Source organism: Bactrocera oleae, chromosome 5, assembly GCF_042242935.1.
Source record: "Bactrocera oleae isolate idBacOlea1 chromosome 5, idBacOlea1, whole genome shotgun sequence".
Classification (NCBI taxonomy): domain Eukaryota; kingdom Metazoa; phylum Arthropoda; class Insecta; order Diptera; family Tephritidae; genus Bactrocera; species Bactrocera oleae.
In genome coordinates, this window is record NC_091539.1 from 46923278 (window position 1) to 46936374 (window position 13097).

At 34.3% G+C, this 13097-nt stretch overlaps 5 protein-coding genes across 9 annotated transcripts in view; 3 read left to right on the top strand and 2 right to left on the bottom strand.

Moving 5' to 3' along the window:
* Positions 1–224: 224 nt before the first annotated feature.
* On the bottom strand, positions 225–2856 carry LOC138855629 (transcription factor Adf-1-like). Its single transcript, XM_036365902.2, has 4 exons — positions 2767–2856; positions 2572–2710; positions 2345–2501; positions 225–2287 (listed from the first exon to the last, which is right to left on the bottom strand). The coding sequence occupies exons 2-4, from the start codon at positions 2702–2704 to the stop codon at positions 1786–1788; spliced, it is 792 nt and encodes a 263-aa protein (XP_036221795.2). The 5' UTR covers positions 2705–2710; positions 2767–2856; the 3' UTR covers positions 225–1785.
* Positions 2857–3047: 191 nt separating this feature from the next.
* LOC106616327 (histone H3.3 type c) lies at positions 3048–3961 on the top strand. Its single transcript, XM_014232941.3, has one exon. It carries the CDS (start codon positions 3235–3237, stop codon positions 3796–3798), a length of 564 nt encoding a protein of 187 aa, XP_014088416.2. The 5' UTR covers positions 3048–3234; the 3' UTR covers positions 3799–3961.
* A 127-nt stretch (positions 3962–4088) lies between these two features.
* On the bottom strand, positions 4089–5880 carry LOC106616297 (transcription factor Adf-1). Its single transcript, XM_036365895.2, has 4 exons — positions 5810–5880; positions 5069–5386; positions 4837–4993; positions 4089–4773 (listed from the first exon to the last, which is right to left on the bottom strand). Exons 2-4 carry the CDS (start codon positions 5199–5201, stop codon positions 4227–4229), a joined length of 837 nt encoding a protein of 278 aa, XP_036221788.1. The 5' UTR covers positions 5202–5386; positions 5810–5880; the 3' UTR covers positions 4089–4226.
* Positions 5530–12540, top strand: LOC138857243 (uncharacterized). 3 transcript variants are annotated; one of them, XM_070109397.1, is made up of 3 exons: positions 5530–5812; positions 8665–8968; positions 10163–12540. In XM_070109397.1, the coding sequence occupies exon 3, from the start codon at positions 10621–10623 to the stop codon at positions 12001–12003; it is 1383 nt and encodes a 460-aa protein (XP_069965498.1). In that variant the 5' UTR covers positions 5530–5812; positions 8665–8968; positions 10163–10620; the 3' UTR covers positions 12004–12540. The 3 variants fall into 3 exon arrangements, with proteins under 3 accessions (XP_069965498.1, XP_069965499.1, XP_069965501.1); XM_070109398.1 differs by having other exon boundaries at positions 5531–5812; positions 10724–12540; XM_070109400.1 differs by lacking the exon at positions 8665–8968 and having other exon boundaries at positions 5532–5812; positions 10724–12540.
* Positions 12317–13097, top strand: part of LOC106616321 (CKLF-like MARVEL transmembrane domain-containing protein 4) — a 52381-nt gene continuing 51600 nt past the window's right edge. The window contains exon 1 of one of the 3 annotated variants that reach the window (XM_070109404.1): positions 12317–12929. The gene's annotated coding sequence lies outside the window, so the exon portion shown is untranslated. The remainder of the gene's footprint in view (positions 12930–13097) is intronic. The other 2 variants (XM_036365894.2, XM_014232934.3) reach the window with 2 other exon arrangements.

Genomic DNA, 13097 nt, shown 5'->3' on the forward strand with positions numbered 1-13097 from the left:
ATATATTATTGAAATCAAACATTCGAATGATATATACAAATTATATAGATTTAGCAAAATTGCAGTTATATTTGTTGTCAACTTGTGTGGCATGCGAAAGTTCTAAGCGCAACTATTGTTTTGTATGTATTTTGTTTTGTTGCAGTTGGAGTCACTCTGTATACAAAACTGTAAAATGCAGTAAAGCAGTAAAAATATTTGGTATTTGTCACACTTTTTATTACAGTAAAATATTAATACAAAGTTTAGAATTTATTTAATTATTAAAACTTTTTGAACTGAAAATTTTTAAACAAAAGAAATAAAAATACTTAAGGAGACTTTGAAACCACTGCTGTTATAATTTTTTTTTATTAAACACATTTTTAATTTCCACAAAGAAAAAATAAATTTTTTTTTATTAAATTTTAATTTATCATTTGCGAAAACTCAGAACTAGTGTAAAAATTAAAAGCGATAAGTAATTATTTATATATAAACGCAGTGCATCACGTAAAAAGTCGTGCGATAGCTTGTTCCATTTTTCTCCAAGAAAAATTGCTATTACAAGCTTGAGTTTTTGTAATCTGTAAAATAAAAAAACGAAAAAAATCGATCTGAAGTAAAAAATTCAATATAAATATATATATAGCAGATGTAGTGTATTCATGTATTATGCGGTATATTGGTATCTAATACTGAGATTGGGATATATTTTTGTTACAATTCATTATTCGCCAGCCTTTGCTAATATTATTTCAGTTTAAAAGTATGTGCATAACAAAAATGGTCGAATAGTGAATAATGACAAAGAGTAAATAACGCCGATTGCCCCTCTTAATGTATGTATTTATATATAATTTTACTTCTAAGTGTCAACAAAGAATTCAATAACCTAAAAAAACATTTCAAAATCAGCTAAGTAACAAAATTGTCTTTAAAAATTCCACAACAGTTTATTTACTCTTAAAGAAATTTTACAAATAACTACAAAATTGCTACACAACCAACAAACACGTTAAATAAATATAAAAATTACTAATCATTTCAAAACAAAAATTTATGCAGAACAATTAAAGTGAAAAAGCAAAAACTAAACGAAATAATAGTGTTTTCTTTAATCCGGGTATAAACCCAACCTTTGCATAATTCTAGCCTGCAAATTACAAAAATATATGAAAACATATGATTTGTTGAAAATTGTTACTTTTCATCTTTGGGAGAAATGGCGTTGTGTTCTATGTGGCATATAAACTCGACGTCGGGATTAAATGGATAGCTGAGTTGTTTTCACTCACGGTTTCTATTTAATGCTAATGCGTTCGAACTAACTCTGGTCGGATGGTTACATGACATGAATTTTTTGAAGCTTTTACTTTAATTAAACAACTATTTTATTACTTCGGATATGTACATTGGGTTGTATATCAGATAGTTTATAAGTTTTTGAACTATATTTTATTTAACATTTTTGATATGTTTATAAAATTATATTAAACAATATTAATATTTAATTAAGATCAGTTGTAAAATATGTATTTATACCTCAAGTTTCTGTATGGAAAGCTTTTTTTATTTATGTAGGCTTCTGCACAATTTGGCATGGATTATTATATAACCAGCGCTTCAATCGCCGAATCAATTGTTTTGTTCGCACCACTATTGCATATAGTTGCCATATTAACTAATCGAACAAAATCAAGATATAGATTAGCTTACACCTTTTTGGCTAATAAAAATGCATCTATGAAGAGTATTATAGCTTCGGTGCAGCCGAAGTTAACGTTTCCGCCTGTTTTTTGTTTATTAACTTTCGGGTTCCAGTTTTATGTTCATTACCAGTTCAGTTACTCTTTGCATAGCTATTGCTTGCTTCCGTTCACTCATTCCACTTATAGTTTCCACAATCATTTGACCGAAACCTTGTACAGCAGGATTTTGGTTACGTGATCTCAGACTGTCATAATCTTGTTTAATCATTTTTAAAGATGCGTATAAATCATGATTCGCATTCGACTCATAATTTTGTTTCAAATTGTTGTTTTGGTGTGTATGATACGATTTTGCCTTTGGTACCTCTGATTTAAACGTTGGTGATGATTGCCGCGTATCGTCAGGTATGAAAACCTCAACCTCTTCCTCTAATGTATCCGGCTCGGACAAGATAGATGCAGAACTTTTAAATTGTAACGGTTCCGCAATACATTCATATTCATTTGTATCTTCTTGTTCATCCATTGAAGATTCCGCCCTATAATCCATTTGTGGTTCCTTACCTTCAGCCGTAAATATCCATTTCTGACGGTTTCTATCATAAAAACATGGTTTTAATTTAAAATTCATTCTTATGTGAACATTTCCTTACACTCGAGGTATTATGTGTGACTTTAAAAAAGACAATTCATTGTATAGCGGCCATAGGTTTGGCGTAGTCATACCATTATTAGCAAGTGCACTAACCCGACGATTTTCTTTCGTAAATCGTTCCCTCAAATTCGTCCAACGACGTATACAATCCTGTTCTGATTTTATAACATCATTAATGTTGAAATACTTTCAATTGCATAGCGACATTTGGGAGCTATACAATACCATGAACTCCAATCTCACGAGCTATGCGCTGCCAAGCAGCCTTTTTCTTTGAAATGGATTTAAAATTCTTATTACTTTTGTTGTAAATGCAGTCATGCTGTTTAACTAGTTTTACAAGTTTTGAGTCCTCCATTGTCAACTGTTATTAAAATCAGTATTTAAAAAACGATTAGTTAATTAAAGTTTTAAGTATACTTAATGTAGTTGAACTTAATGCAGTGACTTTATGATCGTAGAAAAATTTCTCTTTTGCGTCACGATACGATTTAACAAAGATTTAGAGTTGCTAATATATCTGAAAGTGTTGATTTAAAACTGCAAAAAACCTTAAAATTTCTTTAAAAAATTAAATTAAAAATTAACGCATGATTTCTCTTTATTCTAAAGAAAATTATTCAATCTAATATATTCATTTAAATAGATGTTGCATAAACTTTTATTAGAAGTTAAAACTTTCTTTAAATTTTATCACAACTGGCAATGCTGTCAAGTAGCGTATGTAGATGCTGTAGCCGTAAAACTTGTGAAGCGCGAATTTGTTTATCTATTTACGTGGTTTAAATATATTAACTCCATTGGCGAATAATTTGAGATTTGTGTTAGAATTTAATTAAATTCATTGATTGCTTTTACCAAGGAAGTAGGATCAACTAGTGAAACAGTATGCGACCACCTACAAAACCAGGACCCAAATCATTTAAGAACAAGAGTTCTTCAATGAAAGAAGTGCCAAGACGTCAGTCAGCAGATTTAGGTGAGACAGATACCAGCAGCGAATTGGACCAAGATCTAGAAAGAGTTTTTCAGCCCACCCACAGCCACCACCGAACGAACGTTTCACAAAGACTACGTTCCCAGGGCAGTGTGGTGGAATCAAGCCAAATTGGTCCTCTACAACGGCCAAAGACTAATAAGCCGGTGAAGCGCAGCAGAAAAGGCATTTCGGATCGAAACTTTTTGAAAAGTTATAAGCAACTAGCAAGTCGTGTGGATTTTATGATATCTCGTGCCGCGTTTTCTCGTGTCGTACGTGAAATTTTATTAAGTTTAGGTACGGATGTCCAATATATAACACAAACCGCTTTTGAGGCGCTCCAAACAGCCACTGAAGCTTATGTTGAGGGTCGATTGGAGGATGCAAATTTATTGGCATTGCATGCGCGTAGAGTCACCTTGATGGTTAGAGATCTGGAGCTTATAAATTATCTACGGTCGCAGGAAAGGTAAAAAAAACAAAATATTTCGGAAATACTATGAAATAAAATGTAACTTTCCCTGAATGTGTATTACTAATTATAATTCAAAATATTTGTTTAAGCAGAAAGTTGTCACCTTTAAAAAAAAGTAATTCATTTCGCTTGTTCATGTTAATAAACAAAAATACGTGTTATCATTTTGTTTTCAATTATTAAGAATATGTTGTTCATAAGTTAATGCAGACATTCAAGAATTAAGTAAGTGTAAGTCATATGATTCAGATAAGACGAAATTTTAAGTAGTAAGAAAGTAAGTAATAATTGTCGAATTTCAGAAATGGCGTCATATATGCATTATTGACACAGTGAATGAACGATTAACTTAGTTTATATTTTACTGACCTAATACACTAAATCTTAAACTAATTATTAAAATATTGTCACTTATTATGAATTTTTCTATTCTTTGTTCACCGCTTCTTCCATTTTTATGTTCATTACTATTTCAGTAACTTTTTGCATAGCGAATGCTTGTTTCCGTTCACTCATACTACTTATAGTCTCCACAATCATTTGACCGAAACCTTGCACAGCGGGATTTCGATGGGTCGTTTTTATTTCACCACATACTTGTTTGAACATCTCCAAAGCAGAACTTATCTCGTTCTCAACGTCAGGTTGATAATGCCGTTTTTTGCCCTTTATTTGCTGAAATGCAAATTTTGGCGAAATTGTATGAGGGTCTTTTAGTTCGTTTGTCTGGCCAATAATCTGGTTTTTTGATTGCAGCGTCGAAGAATGCGTTTCGGTTGGAAGAAAAGCTTCCACTTCTTCATGTTCCATCTCATGCTCTGATATTGGTGATTCCGAACCTTTAAACTCGAATGACTCTGTATTGACATATTTACAGTCGACAGTATCGTCTTGTTCCACGATATATGTTTCTTGATCACCATTGCTAGATTCTTCAAAAGCTTTCAGCCCAAAATTTACTGTCTGTCGAATCCTTTAAAAAAAAAAACAATAAAGTAAGTAAAGGAAACACAATTCTGCAACAACTGATTATTACGATCTTGGTACTATATGTGGCCTTAAAAAATCCATATCATCAAATAGAGGCCAGATTTGTGATGTTGTCATATCATTATTTACAAGTGCAGTCATTCTCCTACTTTCTCTAGTGTATTTGTCACGTAAATTTGTCCATCGGCGTATACATTCTGATTCTGCATAAGAACAAAAAACAAAATATGTATATAATATAAATAAATTAAATTATCTTTATTAACTCGCTTGTTTACCATTGATGCCCATCTCACGAGCTATCCGCTGCCAAGTTATCTTCTTTCTGTCTAAATTTTTAAAATCCTTGTTATATTTGTTATAGAGATATTCGTGTTGTTTCACAAGCCTTATTAATTTTACATTATCCATTTTAGTAAATATTTATTACTAACGTAGTCGGTGAAACAGTAACGTAAAGTAAAAGTATTACAGTTTTTCTGTAGCGACTTTCTGTGCGTAAATTTATTTTCACGTCACGGTACGAGTGTTTATTTTATAGAGTTGCCATTATTCTTTGTTTATCATACGATTATGTTGGATGCAGCACATATACACTACAAGGGAAATTTATTTGAAAAATATACCAGTATTTTTTTATATGTGTATGTAAATATGTACTTAAAAGTGAATGCCATTAGCTAATAATAAATAACTGTATATTAATTATATTTATTCTTTACATAAAAGTACAAGTATTAACTGTGTAAAAATATTCCTCTGGTTTTCATATACATATATAATATGAAGTTATTTGCAGTGAATTTATACATATGTTTGTATGTATATAAATAGAATTTAATATTTAAGACTAGACCCGTATTCATATAAAATGGCAATTGTTTAAGAGTTGGTGGGATAAATTAATGTGCTAACGTAGTCAACATTGTTAAAGCTTAATTAATGCAATCGCGCTTTAGCGGTTTCAGTGCAAAAACCGATGTGAATATAAAATAATTATTGAATTAGTTTTAAGGAACCTGGTAAGTTGAACAGATTATTGTATTCTTCATCACGTCTCGTCATTTCTTTAAAACATTTTATCAAATATAAAGTTTAGCTATGAAACTCTTCTCTCTATACTATTGTTCAGGCGAAAGTATTTTGTGCCATTAAAAACAATAAAATTACAAAATATGCTATTGAATTAAACTTGTTCTAAACCGTTAGAATACTGTAGATATAATTGCACGTGTAAGTTACCATAACCGCATAATTAATTTCGTTGTTGTCTTTTTTTTTTTTGGTTGGGCCATGGTAGGTCATTTACACTGGGCACAGAATACTTTTAGTTACAATCGAATATGGGTTTTGTTCTCGGAGTGGCATATAATTCTTCCCAATTAGTTTTGTAGTGTATTACCAATTTAATTGTCCTTACTGATATAAAACCCGTCAGACATGTACATATGTAAGCGGAATGAACCCCAATTTTTATCTGGTCTACAATAAAATTAAAAAGATCTCGCATCAATTAAAATTAATATAAATGATCTGCCAGAATCTAAGCAAAACGTTTCGGTAAATGTATAGTTTAGGCAGGGATAAGTTTAGGCCCCCCAACGAAATAGCCCGCCAAAATTATATATTATTTTAATCGTCCTAGTTTAATGCGTAGATGAAAAATTCGTGAACGGAAAGTGATATTTTTCAATAATTTATATATACTTAACACACTTTGCACTAGAGTTATTTGTATTCGACTAATCGACTAACCTGATTAACCGGATACGACGTTATTCGAATAATAATATTTGGTTTGCACTATCCAGATAGTCGTAAGTCGTCGACTATTCGATTAAGCATTTATTTTCGACTAACCGATTACCGGTCAACTATTCGAATAGTAATAGTTCATTCATTTTATTATTTTTATTGAAATAAGTGAAATATTAAAATAATAAAATTTTGTGCACAAATCAAAGGCTGCTTGAATTTCAAACAATTTTCATCTATTCAAATACTCGCAATAAAAGGACTATTCGTATAGTATTATTCGGTTAGTATTCATACGAATGGTTATAAACCGGATATTTGGATAATCGGTTTTCTGGTTAATCGAATAATTTGAAAAGCTCTACTTTGCACACATTTTTCAATTAACTCAATTGTAATTACACTGTACACATTGTAATATATCCAAATACGAATTTATAGCGCGTGTTTTTAAGAATAAAAAAAAAAAAAGAATAAAAAATTGTATTTTAAAGATTATTAATCCAACATGTTCGAGATCAAAAATTGAAAATATTACTTTTTGATTTGAGTGAATGCGAAATTTTTTTTCAATTAGTAATTATATACTTAGGATTAAACATTTTTTTTATTATTAATTTTTAATCCGGTTTTTGGGATCACAATTTGTTTTTTAATCCGGTATGCGAAATAAAACTTTTTTTAATCCCGTTATGGGACTACTAAATTAAAAAAAAAAATTTAATTGAAATGTTAATTAAATCATTTTTTTAATGCATTATTTGCAACCCTGGGTATAACCAACCGAAATATGAAAAAATATAATTTTTTTAATTGTAATGGGGTCCTTAATTCTTCCGTTCGGTTTCGTAGATTTGACTGTCATGAAGAAAAGTCTGTATTTGACGTTCCATATAAGAAAACGAAAGGACTATGACAAAAGAAAAAATTGGACAAAATATACATATACCTTTTACTGCCGCTATTACCCTTTTTTAATTGTAACGAGTTCTAGGTTTTCTGGAAAAGCCAAATATTATGAAACTAGTACAAGACATTTTTTAGGATATTTGCTTACGTTGGTCTGTTGCTTTGTTCCTTACGCCTTTGGTGGAACAAAAATCATTGTCAGACGCACAAATAATTTTTCGAGGGGTAACAAATATATGTTTATTTATGTACATACAAGGTGCAATTCAAAAGTTTCAGGACTTTTATTAAAAAACGAATATAAATTGTTTTTTTTGAAAAATTTATTGGTCGCCTTCAAAATAGTCTCCTTCCGCCTTAATACAACGTTTTGCACGTTCAGGAAGGTTATCGAATGACTTTTTTAGGTCAATTGTCGGTATAGCGTTGAGGATGGCGGTCGTCGCCTTTTGGATGGCATCAACGTCAGCATACCGGTTTCCTTTCATGGCCAAATGTAGTTTTCCGAACAAATAAAAATCGCAGGGTGCCGTATCAGGCGAATAGGGTGAATGGTTGATGATATGAATGCGATTTTTGGTCAACAAATCTGTCTGATTCTGAGGTCTTTTTCGTGTAGTTTCAAAGTGTGCGGGAAAAATAGAGCACAAACCTTTCTGAGGCCCAAATTTTCTGTCAAAATACGATAAATCGACGCTGCGGATATTGATCATCTCTCCGTTCCTCTTGAAAACGTTTAAACCACTCGTTAATACGTCTACGGGATAGACAATCATCGCCATAAACTTGTTTCATCATTTGATGAGTTTTGGTAAAAGTTAATGTTGGCTCTTTGTTCGATGCTCATTTTCCGACCGACACTACAAATGTAATGTCACATGTAGCGCGATATCTCAGCTGTTATACAAGTCATCTGTTATATAAATTTTATACAACACTGAAGAATACACAATTGAGGGATAACAATTTCAGACAGATGGCGCCACTAGAAGCTGCGTTGTTTAAAAATTCCTGGAACTTTTGAATTGTACCTTGTATACTCTTGTAACATATGTATAAGACATCTGACATTTCATTTGTAGAAAGACAAGATTATTTTTCCATTTTGCCTAGGTGGTACATAGGGCCGCCTCAATAAACAAATTATATTCAGATTTATTTAACGCTCCAATTTCTCTACATGAATGACCGTGTTTCTCCAAAACTTTAGCTATGTGTGTCTGGATATACATATGTACATATATATGTGTCGATCTCCAAGCTTTAGCCAACATGTCGAAGGCACCGCAACCTTTGGATGTCCGATTGCGTATATGAGCTAGTTATCCACCAGTTTTCGTGACAATGCTGCCGAAATAGCAAAACTTAGCGACTTCTCCGAGGGTCGGGCTGGCGATTTGTAGGACTGGCGTTTCAGTTGTGTTAATGTACATAATTTTTTGTCTTTGTGATGTTGATTATAAGTCCTGATTGTGCCGCGAAATCGTTAACACCTTGACGTTTTAAGAAAATGTGTGAGTATATGTGGGTCAACAGATAGATATGGAAAGACAAAAAATTGTATTGTAGTTAAAACTTTGAAGTTTTACATAGCTTCCAAACTACTAAAGCTACATATGAGGTGTATTCAAAGGTAAAGGTGAGTTTTAGATTTTTTATGAAAAGTACTTATTTGTTCATTAATATCTATGTTTTCGCCTTCAAAGTAATGCCCCCTCAAGTCCTCGATGCACTTCTGAAATGCGCTTTTCGGTATGACCATCAGCTCCTTCTTCGATTCTGACAGCAGAAGCAGTTATGACCCGATTGAGCAAGCCCGGATCGTTGTTGACGTCATTCAACAACTCCTGAGGGATACTAATCCCTCTAACATCCATCTAACTAATAGTACAATACTACTAATACCTGCTATTTCCCTAATAGTGATTCCACGATTTTCGAGAACAATTTTTTTCACTGTCTCGATGTTTTCTTCGCTTGTTGACGTGGTCGCACCACCAGGATGCTCATCGTCATCAACATATTCTCGTCCTTTTGCAAAGCGCTTGTACCACTTATAAACACTTTTTTGAGACAAAGTGGACTCCCCTAAAACCATAGAAAAAATTTCAAGTGCCTTGGAGCACTTTTTTTTTAATTTTTAAGGCAAAATATATAATATATATATAAAATAATATAATATTCCATCAATTTCTTTCAAAAGTTAAAAATCGAAGAGCACACAAAAACGTGACTAACAAACTACTAATTGAAATTGGCTCCTACATGATAAATATAATATATGTGCCCCATTATAACAAAAGCAAAATATTGATAATCGAATGTACACAGCCCGCGAAAAATCAAAATTCACCTTTTCCTTTGAATACACCTCGTATGTATATCAAGCAGACGAACCAGACGGAAATCATTTTCTAGCAATTCTTCATAAAATGTGAATATGTATGTACTGCTATGTTGAAGACTATAAAAACTAAAATCTCAGAAGCATTTCATTTAACATAAAGACAGTAGGTACCATGTGAAAAAAACATTGAGAAAATTGGGCAATGGTCGTGGTAACACCTACCTAGGCTGCACTTCCAGCATAATTTAGCCCTTTCTGAACTATTTTGTTCTTTATTTTTATCGAGTGTTTCCTTATATTTTTAATGGACTTAAAAGTAATTAAATAAATAAAACGTTAGCGTATTCTTTTATGCTATTAGTGATTTCCCTATCACCTGGTGAATCGCCGGAAAATGCCTTCGAGGTCTTTTTGTGGTACTCGTAAGTATCGCAGAGGTTCATTTTCCGCTTCTCCTGCTAAGGCAGACACCTTGTCGCGGTGCAGGGGCTTAGTCGTAACGCAAGACCGATTTACCCAATGGGAGTAAATATTCTATAAAAGCTTTATTATATTGCCACAAATAGCTTGCGGACGACGACCAAGAGCTGCCACCTCCTAATCCAGGGTGTTATGCGACTCCCGTGCCCATTGGATGATTTGCAGCCAGGAGATTAATTCGGCTGTATTCTAACGGAGCCTTCCCAACACCTGGCCGCCTTGGGAAGTAACGGTGGCCTTACCGCGTCATGGGGCTCTGGTGCGGTGGACTTTTAGTTCCCCCTAAGAAATAATAGACCAAAATGCTCAACATTACGAGCTAATGGTCGTAAGAACAAGATGAATTACAACGAAAACACCAAAAACTCAAACAACAACAACAACAATAATAACATAAACGACGGGTGCACCCCGTCGGCTACTAATGAATCCCGTTTCATAGACGTCTTTTCAGAAAAAAAACTGTCGCTCTCCGAAGAGCAAGCGAGGGACGACGATATGCCCTCCACCAGTGTGTTGGTGGTAGGAACGCCTTGCGAATTTCCTGCCGCAAGCACGCTTAACGTGAAGAATGATAGTGAAGGGAACACCACAATACCGCCCACTAGCACAACAATACCCTGCTCGAAATCGGTAGAATCACACCGGCCCATTACTGGGAGGGTGTCTAAGAGGAAGAAAAAGAGGAAAAGGGGAGGAAGGAAGCCTCCTCAACCAGCTTTGGGCTGTCCTGGAGGGCTGAACGATCCCCGCAGAGTGGGAATGAGTGGGGCGACCGTCAAGTGGTACCTCAGACACTTGCAAGCGGGAAAAACTCCTGACGAGGCAAATGAACTTGCGCTGGGCAGGAACAGTATAGCAAACCATAGAGAGTCAACTGCCACTAATTGTCAACAAGATTTCAAAATTGTGCCCGCGGTACAGCAAATTATCCCAGTTACCGCAATTTCGGGCAGTGTACTAGGCGCATCGGCGACTTATCAAGACAAAACAGGTCATGCTGAGAAACGAAAAGGCGAGCAGATAACTCCAGAGTTGTTACCCAGTCCAAAAAAGCAGAGACAGTATCTACATCAACAGACGACGCAGTTGAAAGGCGAACAAAACTCTGCTTCAAAACCACATGCGGTCGAGAAACAGCGCAGATGTTTGGAGGTTCAAAAAGACATTCGGATAGCTGTGCTACCTCTTAACTATCCTGCGGAAGCAATGGCGCCGGAACAGCTCACCGCCCTTCAAGATAAAATCATGGACGAGGTGTTAAAGGGGTGGAGGCACGCTCTCTCTTTTTGCGGAGTGTTTTTCAGGTCGGGACTATTACTTGTCGACTGCAAGAATGAAGAGACCGCCACTTGGTTGACGGAAGTTGCTCCGAAGCTTGAGGGGTGGGAGGGCCCAGTGCTCAGTACGAGAAGAGGGGAAGAGATACCACAAATGCACAAAATGACGGCACTTCTATACAGGAGCGCCCACAAATCAGTGGACTTCGCCATAAGTCTAATAAAAGCACAAAATGAGGGCATCAACACCACGGCCTGGCGAATAATTACTAGCGACATTGAGGGCTCAAGTCGAAAACTCATCATCGACATCGATGATGAATCGTACATGTATATTAAAAAACAAGGATTCCGCCTGAACTACCGGTTCAGCGCGATCTCCATGTGGCCATTAAAACCAACATCCAAAGTTGAGAGAGACGAAGTAACCGAATTTGTGTAATGGTGGGTGAGAGGCATTTTCCTCCACTCAGGAGCTCATGAAGGAGCTAAATCTCCAAAAACACATGACATGGGCGCCTATTTTAAGAGGAATCTGTGGACCAGTTCCATGCGTTATCGGTCTTTGCAGGCTAATATTATTTTTGTCAAATGCACCCCAGAAAAAATAAAGGGGCAAAGCTATCATAAATACTATTTTTATTATTAAAAATATGTATAATGTAATATAATATAGTACAATAGGATATGATATAATATAGTATCTGTTTAAAATTATAGAATTTTATAAGTTCAAGCTTTTGAAATGACATTATGTAGTCTAGGATTATTAAAAATCTCCAAAATCACACGACAATTGCATTGCAAGCACAAGTTTTTTCAAATTTCGATCATGTGACTGCATATGAAAGACCAGAACGAATAATGCCTAATAAGCTAGCATATAAAAATTGTCTACTGTTCCCCAATCATCCTTGGAGAGTGGCGAATCGACCACACAATGAAATAAAAAAGTTTTTAATCGCGTTACATAGACAAATGGTGCGTCATTTTTTGATCGTGGATATATTCACTAGTGCTTCGAAGAATATTAAATTAAGGAGGGAATAAGAGAACAATGCTATCGATGGACCCCAAATTAAACACTATCCAAATATTTTTTGGATCTACCATAGCTATCTCGATCTAAGCCAGAATTGTACAATTTAGATGCCTTTAGATATTTCAATTCGCGCAAATCATGCTTTGGCAATACAATGTTCATCTAGAGATGAAGAGGAGGAGGGCGGCGATATCGAAAGAACTAGGCCGCTGATGCACTTGCAAGAAAGAACCAAACTCTTTTTGTGGACTCAGTCAATAATCTTGATATCTGTTTGGGCTGCTGCGGAATGCAATGAATACTGGACTTTGATTATTCGCCGCAAGGTACATGTGCACATATTTCTAATACTAATCTTATTCTTCATTTAAATTGTTTGAATATTCACATTTTCTTATACAATTTATTTTTTCTATTTAGTTGCTTAGTGTAAATTAAGTAGAGATATGAGAAATATTATTCTAACAAAATCTCAATACTGTCTTACATTTTCA

Coding starts and splice junctions, on each gene's coding strand:
- LOC138855629 (XM_036365902.2), bottom strand. CDS start 2,704: ATGGAGGACTCAAAACTTGTAAAACTAGTTAAACAGCATGACTGCATT. Junction 2,502..2,571: donor TCGTGAGATTGGAGTTCATG/GTATTGTATAGC, acceptor TTATAAAATCAG/AACAGGATTGTATACGTCGT. Junction 2,288..2,344: donor TCACACATAATACCTCGAGT/GTAAGGAAATGT, acceptor TTTTTATGATAG/AAACCGTCAGAAATGGATAT.
- LOC106616327 (XM_014232941.3), top strand. CDS start 3,235: ATGCGACCACCTACAAAACCAGGACCCAAATCATTTAAGAACAAGAGT.
- LOC106616297 (XM_036365895.2), bottom strand. CDS start 5,201: ATGGATAATGTAAAATTAATAAGGCTTGTGAAACAACACGAATATCTC. Junction 4,994..5,068: donor TCGTGAGATGGGCATCAATG/GTAAACAAGCGA, acceptor GTTCTTATGCAG/AATCAGAATGTATACGCCGA. Junction 4,774..4,836: donor CCACATATAGTACCAAGATC/GTAATAATCAGT, acceptor TTTTTTTTAAAG/GATTCGACAGACAGTAAATT.
- LOC138857243 (XM_070109397.1), top strand. CDS start 10,621: ATGAATTACAACGAAAACACCAAAAACTCAAACAACAACAACAACAAT.